This window comes from Chrysemys picta, chromosome 21, assembly GCF_011386835.1.
Source record: "Chrysemys picta bellii isolate R12L10 chromosome 21, ASM1138683v2, whole genome shotgun sequence".
NCBI lineage: Eukaryota > Metazoa > Chordata > Testudines > Emydidae > Chrysemys > Chrysemys picta.
In genome coordinates this window covers 16,325,823-16,346,766 of record NC_088811.1, presented here as the reverse complement: position 1 = coordinate 16,346,766, position 20,944 = coordinate 16,325,823, and the positions used below count along the sequence as shown (strand labels likewise).

General features: G+C 52.5%; 1 protein-coding gene across 2 annotated transcripts in view; it reads left to right on the top strand.

Moving 5' to 3' along the window:
- IGSF21 (immunoglobin superfamily member 21) overlaps positions 1-20,944 on the top strand; it is a 305,537-nt gene that overhangs the window by 29,973 nt on the left and 254,620 nt on the right. The window contains exon 1 of one of the 2 annotated variants that reach the window (XM_005309901.5): positions 4,431-5,264. The exons of the other annotated variant lie outside the window; for it this stretch is intronic. Within the exon in view, the coding sequence (XP_005309958.2) occupies positions 5,201-5,264 (64 nt within the window). The 5' untranslated portion in view covers positions 4,431-5,200. Of the gene's footprint in view, positions 1-4,430; positions 5,265-20,944 lie in introns of those variants that run through there. 2 annotated transcript variants of the gene reach the window in all.

Genomic DNA, 20,944 nt, shown 5'->3' with positions numbered 1-20,944 from the left:
GAGAACTGATCGGAGGAAAAACAAGCAAGCCAGGAAAGGATGGGGTAGACTGCTCTGTTCAAAGTGCCCATTTATCCACTGAGGTGTATTAGAGAGAGACTCCCACAGCTCTAACTGATCAATACAAATTGTATCTCTCTGAGAGACATTAAAAACCCAGCTAGCTGCCTGGAGAGAATGCATGTGTAATGGTGGAGAAACTGAGCACAGGTATATGGGTAAGGAGGAGAGTGGGGATGGCGTATACCAGAGGATCCCAGGCCTTTCCCAAACAGACCAGCTGCAAGCAGGAGGAACAAGATGAAAGGTGAGATGGTCACTAAGGATCCCAACCATCCTGCACTCTGTATGACTTCCAGCTTCTGAATTCCAGCTCCATCCATGCCTGTCGTCAGTTTCCCTTTTGTAAGGAGAGAAGGACCTGAGGCCTGAAGTTAGGATCTGGACTTGGATCCAGCTCTGAAGTTGGTGGGTGTATTGGACTAGATGCCCTGTTATAGAGGGAGACCCAAATTTTGGATCTGGTCTCCCAGATTTCAAGGCTGCTTGGATTGGGTGTTCTGGTTCGCTTATATTACAGAGACAGGCCCAAGCCGCGGTTTGGATCAGGATTTCCTTAAGTTAGGGGGAAGGTTCAGAACTGGTGTTCCAATTGTGCTCCATGTTTCTGTATTGTAGAATGCCTCCGGGTACCAGAAAAGCCTAGTACCCTGCAGAGATGGCAAAGCTGGAGTATGTGGCGTTAAACACCTGCTGATTATGGTACCCAACCTGTGAAATTTGGGGCTTAGGAAGGCCTTCAGACAAACACTGGCTGAAGTGTAGGCTGAACTTGATGATGCTATAACTGCTACTAATATCTGCAACTCTGCAAGCTGAGGCTGTGATAAGGGACATCAAACCTCAAACTTCAGGGTGGGAGCTGGTCTCCTGTGGGGGTCAGGAAGGGATTTTCCCTCCTATGGTACCAGACTTCAGAATTGACAAGATGCATTATGGATCAGCTGGCTTTTGACAGGATCAGTGCGGTGGCCAGTACAGGCTACAAGACTAGATGGAGCATTGGACTCCTCCAGTACGGCAACCCCTGTATTTCTATTTCAGAGACAGGCCCTGGTTCGCAGCTCAGAGCTGAACCACCCTGCAGCAGAGGGAAGTTTGGATCCACATCTTAACGTCACAGCTCAGGAGGCGCACTTCCCCCCCCCCCCCCCCAGCAGCAGCCAGTCCAACTGGCATTTCACCCACTGCAATACCCTCTGCTGGGTGATACCTTCAGGGCAGCCGAGCCACGTGGCCTGTTGGAAGGGTGCACAGGTATGCATTTGTGAAGCATCTCGTATCACGTTTGGTGGTGTCCAAAGTTGCTCATTTGGTGTCAGATGTTTCCCTGCAAGACCCCATTTTCATTGCACTTGGAAGCCCACCTGACTGCAGCTTTCTGCCTAATTTAGATATTTATGACTCCCATTATGATGCCACCCAAGCCCCTCCCAATCTTTATTGGATTTATCTTCACAACAGCCCTGTGAGATAGGGCAGTGCTATTATCTCCAGGGTATAGATGGAGATCTGTGGCATAGACCGGCTAGGGCCTGGCCCAAAACCACACAGGAACCCTGTGCCAGAGCAGGAATTTTCACCCAAGGTTTCCCAAGTCACAGGCGGGCGCCCTAACCATTGGGCCATCCTGCCTTACAACAGTCTGTTCTAAGTGGCTCATTCTGAAGACAGAGCCTCAGACTTCATTATTTTCTCGCCACGCTGTTTCTTTATACTCGTGTCAATACAGACATGCAACACCCAAAAGCTACAGCAGCATCTCACTGGCAGGGGACCTGCAGAACTGTCAAATCCATGATCAAATAAAATTAGACCTTATTAACATACAACCTTTGCCTCATTCCTCTGCAATATGTAACCAAGGCTTTCACTGGAGGATGAGAAAGGGCAGAGAACACATTTCACTCTAAGGAATTTTAAGAATGAATTGATTTCTCTTTTCCCCTTTAGACATCGATATATACTAGGGCTGGTGTTCAGGGGGTTGGCTTATTTAAAATATAAATCTTAACCTAGAAGATTTAAAAATCCTGATAGCACTTAAGGTGGTTTTCCACCATGACTCTCAAAGCACTTCTCAAGACATTCATGCACTACTATGAAGGCAGTGGAAGAATCGGTGTAGAATAGAATGGTGCAAAGGTGTGTAAGTGTCATTATATGTATTTTCCAGTTGGGGAAACTGAGGCCATACCTCACTAAAAGTGTGATTTTTTTTTTTAAATGTGGGGGGAGACTCTTAATTTGATTTAAACCTGGCTACATTGATTTGGCTTCGCTGGAGCTGAGTGTCTATATACATTGTTTGGCACAGGATTTCAAACGGAGTTGAAGCTAAACAAAGCAACTTTGATAAGCCTATAAAATAACCAGTGGCCTAGGGAAGGTAGAGGAGGAGCATCTGCTCTCCCTGTCTCGTACCAGGAACAAGGGGACAGGCAGAGAAATTAACATCTCATCAAAGGAGGGGCTTTGCCACACAATGCATAATTAGACTGTGGACCTCATGGCTCCAGGAAGTAGTTGAGGCCAAGCACACAGCAAGATTCAAAAGGGGATTGGACGTTTATATGGGTCACACAAACAGCCAGAGGTTTTTTGTTAGCGTTAACTATATTCAAAACAAAACCTTGTGGCTTAAACCAATTGCTGATTATTAGAGATTGGGATGAGACCTAAAGTGGGGGGTAGATTGTCCCACACCTTCCCACTGGAGATACTTACACCTTCCTCGGATGCATCTAGTGCTGGCTATTGTCAGCCAGGCCCCTGGGCTCCATGGCCAGGTCTGATCCAGCCTGATGTCCCTGTATATAGATGAGAAGGGGGCTGCCTCGCCCCAGGGACCCAGCCAAGGACACAGCAAATGTCTCCTCCCTCCTAGCCCAGCGTCCTAGTCACAGGCCGTGTTTGGCAGAAACGTCAGAAAGGAGCATGAACAGAGGACGTGCACAGTAAGTGTAGATTATAGCCGTTCAATTAAAAACATCCCCACTATTCGCCAGTTTTAATGCTAAAATAGCGACAGGCAGAGCAGAGCCATTAAATTGTCATTGAGGGTTAGTATTTGCATCTTTGCTCTGCCTTTCATGAGGCAGAGATAAGAAGGTGCGGCAGGGCCAGCTAAGGACGCCATCAGATTGAATGCAGAATTGCCTGGCTCTCATTCTTCAAGCAAACATATTTGCACAATCCACTCCACTTAATTGGGAAATCCTCTTAATTGGGACATCTTCCAGGGAACCGATTTCAGCTCAATGCTGTAATGAAATGGGCAACTGTCTGTGTGCACCACTGCCCTCCACTGGCTGGAATAAGGAACTGCTCAGCTGTGTGTCTTAGGCCCTATACTGCTAACAGCCCAGAGGGTTTCTCCTATAGCTCAAGTGGTGGTTTTGAGCAAGAGGACATGGTGCTGGGGCATTCTGAATAGAAAAATGGTGTGACCTACTGAGAAGCCTGAAGTCCAAGGTGCTGTGGATTTGTTACAATACCAGTGACAGAAAGTCTGGTAAGGGGATAGAAAGTCTATTGAGGGGGGGGACATCTGCTTTTATCTGTTTTATATATTTAAAGTGGGGTGGGGGGACATTTATGGCCCCCTAGGGTAGAACAGTTCAAAACACTTTCTAATGACAAATGTTTTCACACTGAAAAAAATGTTTACAACAAAAATGGCCAGGTTGGTGTTGAAAAAACAGGATGCTAGAAAACCAAGCATGGTTTGTTTTTGGCCACAGTTCTACATTTAAAAAAAAATCTGTTTTGTGGAAATTTTCTTGCCAAAAAAAAAAAATGTTCTCTTCAGAGTTTTTCAGGGGGAAAGAAAAAGTCATTTCCTGACCAGCTCTGCTCTATACACAGAAATAACAGATTCCAGGAGTTGTGCCACCCAGCCCTGCAGCTCCCACTAGTAGGCCACACTGCCTTAAGAGCAGGGGAGAGAACCCAGGATTCCTGCTTCTGGCTTTCCCCATCTCTGGGGCACTAGAGCGTAATTCCCTCCCAGCTGCACCAATGGAACCTGGGGCATCTGGCTTCTAGCCCCCAGTGTAGACCACATTCTCTGAAGAGCTAGACATAGGAGCCAACAGTCCTGCTTCCCAGCCCCCTCCGCTCTAACCACTAGGCCCTAGTGCAAGAAATCGAACTAAAACTCAGGAGCCCTGCCTCCCTTTTCTTGACCCCAGTCTCTTCCACAACTGAGCATGGAACCCAGGAGTTCTGTCTCCCGGGCCCCCCTGCTCTAACCACAAGGCGCCATTGCCTCCCCTAAAGAACAGTCTTTTTCTAAAATAAAGACTAAAGGCCTGGGGTGATTGCGTAAGGCAGGGGAGCGCAGGGCAAGGGGCCCCTTTAAGAAACCCCAGTGGATTGCAGCGCACTGGCCCAGTTGGTAACTTCAAATCAAAGGGCCGGTTGAACCGATGCATGGAGGAGTTCGGGGCTCTTAGCGGCGTGAGGGTTATGTACCAAGCCTGCAAAGAAGGGGGTTAGAAGGGAAGCCGCTGACACAACTTTCACTGCGCGTTGGGGCTCTCCAGCGGCGCGCCTTGCCCATGCCAGCCACAGGCGCTAACCGGGGAGGCTAAGGAGGGGGGGGATCTATATTTTTGCCAGCCGGGAAAGGGTTAAGAAGCTAAAACAAGCAGCCGAAGGTGGGGGACGTGGGGAAAGGGGGGGGGGAGTGATCTCTGCTGTGTCTCTCTTGCTGCAATAAATCGGCTTAAAGGACGGGAGCGCAGAAGCCAGGAAGGATTAAAGAAAAGTCTGTCTAATACACAGCCGCCGGAGAGGGAGCGGAATAAGGGAAGGCGGGCGGGGCAGGCGAGCAATGAGTGGAGATTTCATCCAAAACTCGGGCAGCTGATTTGAATTCCTCGGGCAGCCTGCGCGCAAGCAGAGAGAGAGGCAGGCGCGCCGCCCAGGTGCAGCGTCTCCTGCTCGTTTCGGGCTCTGCCTCCCGCCCGATCCCCTCCTCCTTCCTCTTCCTCCCGCCCCGGACGCCAGCGGGCAGCGATGTTTGACCCACGCCGCTGTCCCGTCGTCCCCGACCCTCCCATGCCCCGCTCCGGATCGCCCTGCGGAAGGCTGGGGCGCTTCTGAACCAGATGGAGTTTTTATTCCGGGGGCCAACATGCGAAAGATGAACTACCTGCGCCTTTGCTGTCTACTTTGGGACCTCCTGGATGCGGTGCTGGGTGAGTGACCCCCCTCCCCCCAGCTGTGGGGGCTTTGATTCCATCCCCCGAAGGAATGAAAAGGATCCGGGGCGGATCCCCAGCTGGTGTAAATCAAACCTAGGGGGTAAATCCGCGCGAAGTGTTTAGCTCCAGTTGAGGATCTGGCCCCTGGTTGGATTTTTGTAACGCGCTTGGATACTTTCCTGGACAGTCTCTGTGCAGCTCTTCCCTTGGGGCGAGCCGGGTTTGGGTTTCGTTGGGGGGGCTGGGGGCTTGCAAGGGGGGTTTGGGGGGGGGAGGGGCTGGGGGCTTGTAAGGGGGGTTTGGGGCGGGGGCTTTGGGGGCTGCAAGGGGGGTTGTTTGGGGACGTTGTTTCGTTGGGGTTTGGGGGCTGCAAGGGGGGTTGTTTTTTGTGTGTGTGTGTGTGGGGGGGGGGGGGGTTCATGCCAGCCCCATCCTTCCCCTTCGGCTGGTGGCTGCAGAAGGCAGGTCTCTGGCGCTGCCAGGCGCTCCCCGGTGGGGAGAGGAGCGACAATCAGGGCGCATTGTGCGGCGCTAGTTACGAATAATAACCCGCCGATTGCGGCTGATGAGCCGGGGGCCGGGGTTAGTCCCGGGCAAACACAACCGGCGCCAACTCTGCGTGCGTGGAAATCAAACCCGCCCGAGTGATTTACAAACGTGTGCGGGGGGGGGGGGGGGACAGAGCCCAGGTCAGAGAACGGAACCCCCGTCAGGAGAGCTGCTGGCTTTCTACTCCTGCAAGAGTCCCCACTCCGGAGCTGCACCTGTTAGTTCGCTGGAGGTTTACACGACTATCCGGACTGAGTTCGGTTTAAAGGGATGGGAGCACAAAGGCTTGGCCTGGGGGCGGGCAAGCGCGCCGGAGCTAGTGGTCTGGGGGGGCTGGCAGCAGCGTCCCCCTCCCCTGCAATTCGCTGACCTCCGACCCTTCACACACTCACACCCCTTTCTTTCCGGGGGGGGGGCACTGCCCGGGCACGGTGTCAGCCCAGGGCAAGAGGCTCTGAAATCTCAACCCGCCCTTTCCTGGGGTTCAGCTGCCCTGCCCCGCTGCGGGGCTTTCTCCTCCTCTCCGGCTGGGAAGAGGCTGGGGGGGGGGGGTGTTCAGGTGACTGATTTGCTCAATGCCCCTTTCCTCGCCCCCCTGCTCGGTCGGGGTGGTTTTTAAACAAACCAGCCCTACGCTGGGGCCGGGGTGTTTGCAAATTGCCCCGCGATCGCATTGCAACCTCCCCCGTGCGACACCCAGCGCAATCCTGCCTCGGGAGAGTGTGTGTGCGGGGGGGGGGCACGTCCAGAGAGCCCCCAGGGTGAAGGCTATCCTAGTAGCAGGGAAGCAGACCCCCCCCCCCCCCCCCCCCACACACACACACGGTGCCGGGCGCTGGGCTCCCAGACGCCGGGGCTCTGCCGCGCAACATCTGGGCAGAGGAGAGAGGAGACAGCAGGCGACTCCAGCTGCAAACTAATCGCATCCCTCTCGGAGCCGCCCGTCGGCACAGCTGGGGGGAGGGAAGGAACCCGTCTGGTCCCCCTGGAGCGGCCGCGGAGATGCGCCGGTGGGCGGTTGTGTAACGCCCGGTCCGTGGCGCAGAGAACGCGCTTTCCGAAGGCGGCTCGCTGGCTCGATGCTGCTCTCCCCGGTGTGTCTCTGCCCGCAGGAGGTGGCCTGGGGGGAGCCGCCCGCTGAGCGCCCCCGGTCCCGTTGGAGATGCTCCGGGGGGACACCGGCTGCGGTGCCCGGGTCCGAGAGGGGGCGCCCTTGGCAGCCGGCAGAGGCCGCTTCTCGCGCGGGCTCCCAGCCAGCCGGGCTCAGTTTGCAAACTCCTGCGGGACCCCCCAAGCAACTCGGTCTGCGGCCCCCAGCCCCGGGCTGCGCCTCTCGCGGGGCCGGGCCGGCGGCTTTGTTCTGGGGTTTGAATAATAGAAACCCGGCTGGGCTGGGACCGTCTTCTTTCAAGCGGGCTCCGGGATGTGAAAATTTAATAGCCAGGAAAGCATTTCACGTGTGTCCAGCTTTGCGCAGCGCCAGGCACGGTGCATATTCCCGGCCATGTTAGCCGGAGATCCCCGGGCCCACGCCTGGGTGTGCCGGAGGCTGCCTACGTGGCTGGCCGGTTACCTGGGATGCCCAGTGTATATAGGGAGGGTCCGTTTTCCAGAGTCTAGCTCTGGGGCTGGCCAGACTGGGGTACCTCACCCATTCTAAGTGGGGACACGCCCGGCAGGTGGCCCTGGGGCAGGAGGGTGGCTGGGATCTACTGGCTGCCCATTGGCTAGGGTAGCGTTTGACACGTGTTGCCCAGCACGTTTGCAGCGGCGGGGTAGCCATGTTGGTTCTGGGATAGGAGGGAGACAGGGTGGGTGAAGGGTTTTACTGGAGCAACGTCAAGCTTTGAAGCTACTGAGATCTTCAGAGCTGGGGAAGGAAGCCAAGAGTGTCCGAGCTAACCGCTCATAGCCAGCGGGCCCAGCTGTACAGGGGCGAAGAGAGGTCATGCCCAGCACATCCCGTTGCACTAGATGAAGCGCCTATCCTGGCAAACCCAGCCTCCCGTCCTAACCCTTCACCGGGGCACTGGGAATGGCAGGGGGAGGGGAGCCCCATTCCTCTCTGCCACTTCTCCGGCTTCCTTAGCTGTGGTTTAACTGCCTGACCTGGCCTCTTACTCCTTGTCCTGACCTACCCTGGAGGATCTGTAGCTACCCAGAGAAATAGTTTACCCTTCAGCACTGGGCTGACACAGCCGGGCCTCCCTCTCACATCACTTGGCCCCAGAGGCGGGGAAGCAGGTTTATTTGCTCAGGGCTGAGTTCATTTTGCCCTGGTGTCTGGTTTGATCTTCTTTTATCCTCCAACGGCCTTTCCCCGGCTGTGGCCTGCAGACAGTGACCCAGTTCTCACGCCGTGAGTGATCTCGCCCGCCACGGCCCCCTTCGCCAGCTTTCATCGAAGTCCCCTGCAGGCTGGGTTCAGGTGGTTGCAGTCTGGTCAGCACTTGGGAGAGGTGAAAGGGAAGTCCGTCAAAACCTGGCCGGGAGAGCCGAGTTGTGCTTTCTCGGGGTTTGGAAAGCGCCTGAGAACACCGGGGAAAGAAAGAGGACGGCGGGTTTTCTTTTGTGCTGTACTCGACACCCACCAGGAAGGCTGCTGTCAGCTGCAGCGTCCAAGTGTGACGGGGAGCGAGGTACTTGCTTTCCACCCAGCTTAACCATTGACACACAGGGGCTGTTTCTTCTTCGCTTAAAGTCCATTTGCTCGGCTCAGCACAGCACAGGGTGGCTCTGTGCCAGCTTGGCACTTCTCTGGCCGCCTCCAGAACCCAGGACTTGCGCAGTCCCTGGCATAACGTAGACCAGGCCCGGGGGCTGCTCTGACTTACCTCACCTGCAGTGTCTCTCTAAGGAGCTGCCCAGTACAGCCAGAGTGCAGTGCGGACTGGCCACCTCTCCTCCCTCCCCTGACACCCCTCCAGCCACACGGACAGCATGCTGCAAGGCCTCCAAGGGGGAGCAGTGTGGGGCTGGTCGCTGGCTTTATGCCTCCAGGGAATCCACAGGCATTGTGTTCCCTGTATGCCCACAGAGTCGGCGCCTAGGAGCTGCAGCGGAGTGCAGGACTCCCCTGCAGCAGTGTGATTGGGGGTGTTAAATGCTGCCCCCCTCAGCCCCAGGGGAGTGAGCAGAGAATGCAGATTTAATGCCATTTAACGCTCGCTTTGTAAGCTGTAAAAGGTGCAGGGCAGGAGGGGTTCAGGCCCAGTCAGGGTACAGTAACTTCTCCGAGGGACGCACTCTTTGTAGCGGGTTGGGGCGGAGAGTGGGATCGGGGCACGCTTTTTAAATGCACGTCTCGGTTATCATGTAGGGACCTTAGCGCTGGTGAAAGGTCCGGCCTTATGGTGCCTGAGCACTTCACCGTGCCCTGTGAGGGAGGGAAGTGCTGTTCTCCCTTATGACCTAATAAATGGGGAAACTGAGGCTTAGAGGGACTTGCAGGGAGCTTGTGGCAAAGCTAGGAATCGAACCCAGGTCTCGGCTAATGACCTAACTGCTGGGCCTCTCTCTTCTGATGCGACAAGCTTTTAAAAAAACCCAGCCAAGCTAGGCAATTAGTGTGCTGCGAACGCTGTTTGTCATGCTGCTCTCAATCCTCCCAGTTTGCCCTGCCCCCATCTGTCTGTACCCACCTACTGTCTCTTCTCTGACACATTGTCAATGGTTGGGGCAGGGCCGTCTTTCTGTCAGACGTTTGTACTGCACCTAGCACAACAGGGTCCGATCCCTGATTGGGCTTCTTGGCGCTACCACAGGACAAATAATAAATAAAGGTGTCGTTGGGAAGGATCTTTGTTGCAGATTGTGTTTGCCCTGGCTACAAAAGAAGCTGTGCTGAGGGGATAAAGCCACCTAAGAGCCTTTCTGTTGCCTCTGAGTCTCTTGGTCCAGGATTCCAGCCCAAACGGACCCTCCCGAGTGAGGTAAATTTGACAATCTGGGTTCGTGGCTCAGGGGAATGGCTGGAGGCCACAGGCCATGTCAGCCAGCCCCATGCGATGCAGCGGAAATGTCAGTGCAGGATTCTCCTTCCTGGAGAAGGTGACCCCAGTCCACATGAGGGTTGTGGTAGGGTGCACCATAGACAGCTACAGCAGGGAGCCTTGTCTAATGGTTAGAGAGAGGGGGGGCTGAGATTAGCTGCAGCCCTTCAGAGCATCCTCTGACTGCAGGATGAGAGTTCAGAAAAGTGTGTATGTGAAAGAGAGAAAATCGTTGAGGCCATCTCTCTGCTGCAGAAAGAGCAGCAATGAACATAAGAAAACCCTAATCGCTTCAGGAGGTAGCGTGGTCCCGTGGGACACTGAATTAGGGTCAGGAGACTTCGGGCGTGTCTGCATGGACACTTAGGGCGTGTCTACCCTAGAAACACTCCAGTGGCACAGCACTGCTGTAGTGCTTCAGTGTAGACATTGACCCCTCCTGTCGCTACTAAATCCACCTCCCCGAGAGGCGGGATCTCAGTTGATGGAAGAATTCTTCTGTCCACCTACTGCTCTCTGCACTAGGTCAGCTTGACTATGTCTTGGGGAGGGTGAATTTTTCACACCCCGGAGTGACGTAGCTGGACTGACCTAACTTTCTATTGTAGACCAGCCCTTAGTTTGGAGAGCTGGGGTGTGAATCTCCCCCACACTAAGTATCCAGGTGGACCCTGCTGTTGCACACTTAAAGTGCCCTTGTGGGCTTTAATCTGTTTCAAAGCAGGATACATCAAAGTGCACTAGGGAACCCGGTCCCCCCGGACACTCAGTGTGCGATAGGTTAGTGCAGGGTAGACTTACACCCCCGCTGGCTGCAAACTCAGTATTGGTGCAGACAATCCTGGCTGTAATACCAACCTACTCCATGACCCTGGGGCAAGTCACTTGCCCGCTGTGTGCCCTGTGTCCCCTCCCCCTCTTTGTCTATTTCAATTGGAGGCTCTTCAGGGCAGGGGCTGTCTGTTGCTATCTTTGTGTCCAGCACCTGGCGCAATTAGGGTGATCAGACAGCAAGTGTGAACAATCGGGACAGGGGGTGAGGGGTAATAGGCACCTATATAAGACAAAGCCCCCCAACATCGGGACGTCTGGTCACCCTACCAGGCGGTGAGACCTAAGGGCAGGAGTCCATAGAGATGTCCTGATCTTCAGGGCTTTACGGCCCGCTGGCCGGAGGCTATGGAATCGCCTTGCTCCACAGGGCAATAGGGTCACGTGACCCACATCCGGGGGGTAGCCCTTCTCTGCCGGACATCTGGTCACCCCAGGCGCAATGGGCCCCTGACCTCAGTTTTGGCCTCTAGGCACCATGATAATATAAACTAGGGATACCAGACTGAGGCTTGAGAACTGCAAGTGGCTCTTTAATGTGTCTCCTACTGCTCTTTGCAGCACGTGATATTAAAACACTGTGTGATTTAATTACTAACCGATCTAAGTTATTAACCACTTAGGATTCTTTTACTGTGTTGTTAACCAATTGTCGTTGATAATAATAATACTTGGTCAGTCATTTTGCTGTGAGAATAACATACTATAGTAAATGAAACAATGGATTCACACCGCTGTGGCTCTTTGGGTAATGTTGATCGCTAATTTGGCTCCTGAACCACTGAAGTCTGAGTATCACGGATATAAACAGTCGTTTTTCTTGTTGCGCTTTACCTTTAAGGTCAGGGAGAGATCTGGGGACCTAAGTCACTAGGGACAACTTCTTCATTGACTTTCGCCTCTTTTTCTGTTTGCAAATTGGTCCCCAACAGAGTGATTTTTGTCTAATTTGTCTGTTATCATTTCTGCAAATAATTCTCAGCCTATAGATCGTTTGCAAGCAAGTCACTCTATTTGATAGTCAACATTTGAGCTGGTTAGATTGGACAGGCCTGCTGTGTGTTTGTCCCCTCATAGGATGAACACAAGTCTTCTGAAATCTCAGAAATTCCCTTTGTGTCAATATTCTGCAAGGTTGGCTCAAAACATGTAGTTTCCTCAAACATTCCTGCCAATAAACTCCTTTGCTATGGCGGTCACTTGAACATCAGAAAGGCCTGTCCATTCCTGGAAAATATTTTCAGATTGTCACCTTGCTCTGGCCAAGACCGCTGCAGACATGAACGCCCTCAAAGGTAGTTAGACTCCTAACTTCCATCCTAAATACCTTTGAGGATCTGGGCCAGAGAGCCTAGTTCATGGCTGACCTACATCTTGTGTAATCACCAGCGCAAATATTTACAAAGCGGGTGCAAAATGCCCCCGTTCGGATGGGGCGGGGTGTTGTGTTGCACTCGTGGAAACAACTACACAAGTTGCAGGGCAGCCAGAAGCCGGGAACAAATTGGACAAAACCTCCCCTCGTGGATAGCTCTGATTTTATGGTGAATCAGTCCTTTGAGCTTCTATTTATTTGGGAGCCAGGAATCCCAGACTAATGAGAGAAACAAGAGCTCTGTTTGCGAGGGTGGAGAAGAATCCGGTAGTCCCAGAGGAGCAGCTGTCTGGCAGGAAAATATATCACATAGCCAGTGGGCTTGCTCATTAACAAGAAGCGATGCAGCGGGCGGAGGCGTAGGGAAGAGATCTGTATGTACAGAGGCCAGCGTTACACGCCTAGAGGCTGGTGCGTGTCCAGTACTGGAGCAGCCTGCCCCCAGTTTGTAATCCCGCTGAGGCCCTCACATCCCACCAAACTAGGGTCCTCGCTTTCTCCAGGTCCACCCAACAAACAGGACTAAGTAGAAATTACATGTTCCCCAGGGAACGGGCTCTCCAACCTCCAGTGAGGCTGCCCCTCCCCACATGTATTCATGCCCCCTCCAGATTCTCCGCTCTGAAGGTCATGCAGCTTCTACCAGACTTGCTGGTAGTCCGTGTAGACGCCCTCCTGATCCTGTGCTCCCACTGTCCCTTGCTCTCCCTTCACTCCTGTTAGGTAAGAGTGTCTGCAAGCTCGGGCAGTTGGCACCAACTCCACAGCAGCTGGTCCTGCAGGACCAAAGCTGGGCCACCTGCGTCAGCTCTCTATGAACAGGCTCCGCGGGTTCCCGGGCCTTTCTGTCTTGGGGGCAAAGGCCTTCTGGCCCTGACAGCCTGGCGTGCGAGAGGTTAATCCTGCAGGAGGGAGGTGTCTCTGAGAAAGTCAAGGATGCTCTCCTGGAGTCCTGCCATTTCCACTGTGTACTGAAGGGTTTGGGGCAGGGGAGAGAGATTTTTGCCATCCATGCGGGTTAATCCAGCCCTCCACGTGTCCCTCGAGTCAAGTCCGAAGTGTCCTGCAGAAAGGTTTGAGACGAGCCTGGCTGGCTGTACTTTAAAGGGCCAGATTTCAGCTCTCCAATCCAAGCTGGGGCTGGGTCAGTGGAACCAAGGAGAAGGTACTGGCTCGGCGTATCAGTGCCTCTTGAAGTACGCTGGCTGCTACCGAACAGCTGCAGAGAGTCTCTGCCAACAGCAGCCATGCGGCAAAGAGAGGAGAGGGGCCAGTACAGGTGCTGGGAAGTGTACTCATGGAGGGCAGCTCCTGGACTGGCAGTTCTTGCGGGGTAGGGACCTTTCCCCACTGATCCCCTGTCCCATGGAGTCAGGAGACCTCCTCCACGCATACCTCCTTGGCAGGGAACTCCACAAGGTTCCTCATGGGCTGGGGCAATCCAGCCCAGACTTCTCTGCCGTCCTGATCCACCCTCTGGCACCAGTTGGCTGGATGATTACAAGCCTGGAGTAACCTGAGAGTCTGTGGCCATTCTCAGATAGCACAGAGGCATTTCTAGGATGAAAGTGGGCAATGGGGCAGTACTGGGTCCCAGCCCTGCCTTTGCGTTCTAAAGGCAGCAGGCTGAGAGGGGCGAGCGGAGATACGCAGCACTGTGCACGTGCACTGAAAGAAGTATGGGCTGGATGAGTGGACTATAAGGTGGATAGAAAGCTGGCTAGATCGCCGAGCTCAACGGGTAGTGATCAATGGCTCCATGTCTAGTTGGCAGCCGGTATCAAGCGGATGCCCCAGGGGTCGTCCTGGGGCTGGTTTTCTTCAATATCTTTATAAATGATGGCGAGGATTGCACCCTCAGCAAGTTCCCAGATGACACTAAACTGGGAGGAGTGGTAGATACGCTGGAGGGTAGGGATCGGATACAGAGGGACCTAGACAAATTAGAGGATTGGGCCAAAAGAAATCTGATGAGGTTCAACAAGGACAAGTGCAGAGTCCTGCACCTAGGACGGAAGAATCCCATGCACTGTTACAGACTAGGGACCGAATGGCTAGGAAGCAGTTCTGCAGAAAAGGACCTAGGGGTTACAGTGGACGAGAAGCTGGATATGAGTCAACAGTGTGCCCTTGTTGCCAAGAAGGCTAACAGCATTTTGTGCTGTATAAGTTGGGGCATTGCCAGCAGATCGAGGGACGTGATCATTCCCCTCTATTGGACATTGGTGAGGCCTCATCTGGAGTACTGTGTCCAGTTTTGGGCCCCACACTACAAGAAGGATGTTGAAAAATTGGAAAGAGTCCAGTGGAGGGCAACAAAAATGATTAGGGGTCTGGAGCACATGACTTATGAGGAGAGGCTGAGGGAACTGGGATTGTTTAGTCTGCAGAAGAGAAGAATGATGGGGGGATTTGATAGCTGCTTTCAACTACCTGAAAGGGTTTTTTAAAGAGGATGGATCTAGACTGTTCTCAGTGGTAGCAGATGACAGAACAAGGAGTAATGGTCTCAAGTTGCAGTGGGGGAGGTTTAGGTTGGATATTAGGAAAAACTTTTTCACTAGGAGGGTGGTGAAGCACTGGAATGGGTTACCTAGGGAGGTGGTGGAATCTCCTTCCTTAGAGGTTTTTAAGGTCAGGCTTGACAAAGCCCTGGCTAGGATGATTTAGTTGGGGATTGGTCCTGCTTTGAGCAGGGGGTTGGACTAGATACCTCCTGAGGTCCCATCCAACCCTGATATTCTATGATCTCCAATTCGCTTGCACGAGCCATTCGTGTTGTTCCTAGCCCCAGGACTATCCGTGTGCGTCTGTAGCGGCCGAGCCAGAATATTTCTCTTCTGCAATTCCTTATCTTGATCTGCAACCATCTTATTTAAAAAAGATTTTCCCCAGGGTGAGATGTTGCAAGGAGTGTGTGTGTGTGTGTGTGTGTGTGCGCGCACGCAGAGAAAGCACCCTCCCTTCCCTGCATGCCTTGCTGCATAAGCTCCCATTGATGTGTGCCCCCTTTTCTACCTCCTCCCCTTTCCTCAAACAACTCCCCTTGTCAGTCACTGAGGACACTCTGCCTCCAGTTGACAAATGTTCACATTCGAGTATCTTCCTTGTTGTGACAATCTAGCTGCGTGCTCCCGAGGTGGAGAAGGGGACCAGAGCCATCGGGTCCCTGTCAGAAGTGGTTACAGTCCGTTGAGCATCTGCTTGAGCTACGGCTTCTCTGTATCATTTGGGGGGCTTTCTCCCATGACCGTTCGTCATACGCTGTCCACTTCGGAATTGGTGGCAGGTTGCTGCAGTGCCTAGCGTGTGTGTGTCTCTCTCGACTCCCTTCTCCTAGGGGTAGGCCCCGCGTTTCCTCATCGCCTTGAATGGAAAGTCTTTTAGCACTTGGAGGAAACGCCTCGTATTTTGGACACTGGGATAGGAAGTTTCTCCTTTGTTTCTGTGTCTCCTCTGTTGTGCTGGTTGCTCTCCCAACCCCTCCCCTCCGGTGTGAATCTCCCAGGTGTCCCCAGCTTTGTGCCTAATTCCTGGTCCCCAGTTCTGTGTTTGGTGACCATCAACCTGGTATTTGCATCCTGCACTGCAGCTAGGTAGTCGGGCAAGGTGAAGCTTCTGTGTAGATGTAGCACTAGGGAAATATGCCCTCTCCCCCAACTCTGAAGATTCATGCCGATAGAAACCACCAACTCACCGTGCAGATATGGAGGGAAAGGGTTCCCCACTATAAAATATTCATACAGAATCACGTTGGCTTGCAAAACTGCTGGTGGGGAGAGAGAGTGTTGCCAATCCAGCCATGGATATCTCTTTTTTGAGTATTCAGACTAGAAATGTTTCCACAACTTTCCAGAAACATCAGAGTTCATAGAATCTCAGGGTTGGAAGGGACCTCAGGAGGTCATCTAGTCTAACCCCTTGCTCAAAGCAGGACCAATCCCCAGACAGATTTTTACCTCAGTTCCCTAAATGGCCCCCTTAAGGATTGAACTCACAATCCTGGGTTTAGCAGGCCAATGCTCAAACCACTGAGCTATCCCTCCCCCCCTCAAGTCCCCTCAGATGGGGAACTGGGGCCTAAGTGACATGCCTAAAATCACCCACTAGGTCTGTGGCAGAGAAGGGACTGGCACCCACATCTCCCAAGCCCTAGGCTAGTGCTCTAAGTACACGGCCCAGTCTTCATAGGAATACACAGCAGTCTAGCCTGTTTATTGATCCACTGTTCCCAGGGTCCAGTTGCTTGTCCCCGTGTTGTATTGAGGACTGGCCTGGAAATGCAAACTATCACTTACGCTGCGTCTCCAGAGCAGCCGGTTTCCTCTTTTACATAAGAACAGCCAGACTGGGTCAGACCAAAGGTCCATCTAGCCCAGTGTCCTGTCTTCCGACAGTGGCCAATGCCAGGTGCCCCAGAGGGAATGAACAGAACAGGGAATCATCAAGTGATCCCTCCCCTGTCACCCATTCCGAGCAAACAGAGGCTAGGGACACCATCCTTGCCCATTGTTATTTTTTATAATCCCATCCTCCTCACCAGTTTTCTTTTATGTTTCATGGCATAAAGATAAATTTGATGATAAATATAAATACTCTTGCTGGACAGTTGCAATGTAACTCTACTTTATTTCTGAGAATTCAGAACAATAACACACAAGAAGCCAGAGAGAGACAAAGCAGGCTGCTCCTAAAGTCAGCAAGGCTGACAACTCATTCCCCCCCGCCCCTTACTTTAATCAGGCACTTTCCAGTGACTCTATTCATGCTCTTTGCTTCAAAGACACCTAGAAACCTCCCCTGCCCCGCTCTTGAAGTGATAGCTTGCAATTCCAACGCAGTCCTCAAAACCCTCCTCCCCCAAACAGATGTCAGACTGCTGCGTGACATGGCCCTGCACTGTTAGCCAGCTGCTGAGCTGTGCTCCGGCGGCAGCAGCAGCATCCCACAGCCAGGTGAAAGTGCTCTCTGCACCATGTGTTTGTAGCTTAATCCTCTGAAGTGCTTTGTGAGGCTTATGAGATGTGCTCTGCGAATCGATTAACAATGATGGATTTGAAGTCGAGGGTGAGGGGTATCCCGAGACTGCACAGCTCCACCTGTTTTGCAGCACCCTGCCCCAGAAATCCAGCTGCTGGTGAGCAGAAGCGCGGCTGGCGAAGGGTGCGTTACACGCCGATGGCAGCCAGAGAATGCAGCGCTGCATGATAGGGATGGTATCAGACATGCCGGGAATCTGAGTTTTGGGAGGGATGGTGTGTGTGTGTGTGTGTGTGTAATAAACGATGTCAAGTATCAGGGGGTAGCCGTGTTAGTCTGTATCTACAAAAACAACAAAGAGTCTGGTGGCACCTTAAAGACTAACAGATTTATTTGGGCATAAGCTTTCGTGAGTAAAAACCTCACAACCCCGCTCTTTCTGCAAACTTTATTACACTGAAGAGCAAAAACTGAAACGAGAAGTTCTAAACCTGCTCCCCCTTCGCCAGTGTTTGTGTGGACCACGTTGTGCCCCGGAAGAGATGTTTTAAAAAAGATTTTGTGTGTGTGTGTGGGGGGGGTGTTGACTAGCATTGTTTCTCTAAGATCCTTGGAGGGGGCAGGGAGGGGGAATGCACAGCAGGTGGATGTGAAAGGGTTAATGGTGGCCTGGATTATGGGAGTTTAGCAGACCTGTTTCTGCTAATCTGATCAGAGGTAAAAGAAGCAGCCCCGTGGGAGGGGATGGTGGTAAATGGTTTAGGAGCGTCTCAGGAGAATTACCCCCAGGCTTAGATAAGAAGGGTGCTGATGTTGTTGAGGGAAGGGGGTTATCCTCAAATGTTAATGGTCAGATTGTATCTGCCCTTTACCATGGGGGAGGTCTAATAACTTTTGCCCCAAACAGATTTCTTATCCAGTAGCTTTGCCACCCGGCCATCCCCCAATGCTGATTGGAGACAGGCAAAGCCCAGGCTCTCTCTGACTTTATGAAAGCTCGTCTGGGCTGTAGCTTTGCCAATCCCAGGGCTTGTTTGGGTCTAGGCCCCGTTTTGGCCAGACTCCCTCCACCTTTGAGTTCAGAGTGGATACCAAGTTGGGGTGCGTCGTTCTGATTTAGGATCCTCTGGGGGATCGTTTTCAAATGTACCGATGGGAATTAGCCATCCAAGTCCCATTGAAAATTAAACTTGAGTGACCAGCAAACTCCTGGGTATGTCCTTGAAGTCCCCCCCATGTCCCTAAGGATTTTGCTACGTGTTCTGGACTCTAGCGGTTGGGTACAAAAGGAGCTGCAGGATCTCTCTACAGTGCAAGGTCTTGTTTACTTGGTCCTGCCATAGTACAGGGGGCTGGACTTGACTTCTCAAGATCCCTTCCAGTCCTATGATTCTATGGCCGGGTCTACGCTTTAAACTTACATCGATATAACTACGTTGCTCAGGGGTGTGAAAGATCCACACCCCTGAGCGACACAGTCCTAGGGCTTGTCTACACTACCCGCCGGATCGGCAGGCAGCGATCGATCCAGCAGGGGTCGATTTATCGTGTCTAGTCTAGATGCGATAAATCGACCGCTGAACGCTCTCCCGTCGACTCTGATACTCCACCAGAACGAGGAGCACAAGCGGAGTCGACGGGAGAGCGTCTGCTGTCGACTTACCGCAGTGAAGACACCACAGTAAGTAGATCTAAGTACGTCGACTTCCGCTACGCTATTCACCTAGCTGAAGTTGCGTAACTTATTTCGACCCCAAGTGGTGGTGTAGACAAGCCCATACTGACCTAACTCCCGGTGTAGACAGCATTATGTCAAAGGGGCGGGGGGGAGGGCTTCTCCTGCCAACACCGCTACCACCTCCCGCAGAGGTGGGTTTACTACGCTGATGGAGGAATTTCTCCCAGCTGTAGTAGTGTCTTCACTGAAGTGCTCCAGCAGTGCTGTGTTTGTAAGTGTGGACCTGCCCTAGGAAAACTTCCAGCACTAATACCTTTTTTGTCCCATTTTTGCCGGTGTAGATGTAATCCACTGGTGGGTGGGTGTGTTAGTTACAGGTCCTCCTCTGTGCTGATCCCCAAAGAATATGAGTTAGTACACTTCCCCACCCCTCCCCCGCTACAAAGCCGTAGCTCTTTAACTCAAACTGTAGCAGCTCATGTGTTTGGCTCTGGAAGTCCCAGTTCAGTGGTAGTTAAGATGGTGGCTGTCACATAAACACAGCTCCTGTCAGGTGAGATTCTGATCTCTGCTCTGTGTGTAAAGGTGCAGTAGCTCCCTGGATTTCAGCGGAGTTACTCCTGGATGGAGCTGGTTGAAAAGGGAAGCTTCTGTTCCGTAGGAATTCTGAGACTTACAAATCTGGTTTTGTCCCAAATGGCCACAAAAGTCAAAAGCTCTGAATTCCTGGCGACGTGAACTACTCCGAAAATATCTTTTATCAAAATGTTTCCTTTCAACTTGCATTTTTCTGTGCAATAGAACATAATGAATGAATAGTGGAACCATTTGGATAACTTCCAGTGACAATGTTGACCATCACTATGTTCCTGCAAGATGTTGAGACTTCATCACACCAGCATGGTGGTGGTTAAAGTTAATATCAGAACTGGGTCCCCATTGTGCTGGACAATTTGGTCGCTGCCCAGAAGAGCTTACAAACTAAGAAGTCCCTGGATTTCTTCATTGTACACTCAGGGAAGAAGGCAGGAGGGATAGCTTAGTGGTTTGAGCATTGGCTTGCTAAACCCAGGGTTATGAGTTCAATCCTTGAGGGGGCCACTTAGGGATCTGGGACAAAATCGGTACTTGGTCCTGCTAGTGAAGGCAGGGGGCTGGACTCGATGACCTTTCAAGGTCCGTTCTAGGAGACAGGATATCTCCATTATTATATTCTTTTATATTAATTTCCACCTCTGTTTGTCATCACAGCTGGTGGGAGACAGTGTGGCCGAGTGGATCGTGCACTGAAGTGAACTCTGGCTTCTATGCCTGGCTCATCTGCTAGGTGGCCTTGGGCAAATCACTTCCCCTCTCATGCCTTGGTTTTCCCATCTGTAAATTGGGAGTGCTAATGCAGCATGCCTACGGTAGGAGTTTGCGCGGCTGCAGTGTGCCTATAGGAGGGGGTTGTGCGGATGCAACTACATCCGTACAACCCACTCCTATACGCACACTGCAGGAAATATCCATAATCCAGACAATCCCATGATTTGTGAATTATACTGAAGCCAGCCAAGGGGTGAAATAATAATATTTAGCACTTGTAGAGCCTTTTTCTTCCACGGATCCGAAGCACTTTACAAAGGCGGAAGGTTTCAACGGTTTCGACAAGCTGAAATTTATCAGAGGCAGAGCGACAGTAGCACCTTACATAAACTGAAAAGAGGGCATTCGGCCTAATGATGTACGCAAATGGAGATTGGCTGCTTTCTACCCCCAGGAGCACTGGGAATGAATCGTAGCTTTGCCCGTGAGGACGGATGGGAGCATCCACCAGTGATGGGTCTAAATGCAGAGTTTTGGGCAGAGAGAGTACTGCATTGATTCAGGGGGTACCTCCTTGTGCCTACCTTTGATATAAAAGCCAAGCAGATTGGTCTTGGCTTCAGCAGTGCTGTAGCAAGGCCTCCGTGCAGAAGGCCCAGGAAAACGCTTGGAGAGGGGGGGACAGGTCCACGCGAGAGCCCCTTTTGGGGGGAAGGAGGACAGTGCTGGCGCAAGTCTTGCCTTGCAAACCCCCAGGCTTGTAAATCACCCGAGCAGAACTCCGGAGCGGAGCTGGGAGGCTGCAGCTGATCTGTCTGGTTTTGTTCCCTTGCCAAGTTGCTCTCTTTGCCCTTTTGTTTGCTTTTTGCCGAGGCACTTGCAGCGCTGATGGGGTTTGTTTTTAACTAATGACTGGAGCTTACATTATCTCCTCTGCATTATCTCCTTCCCGCTTTCTCGG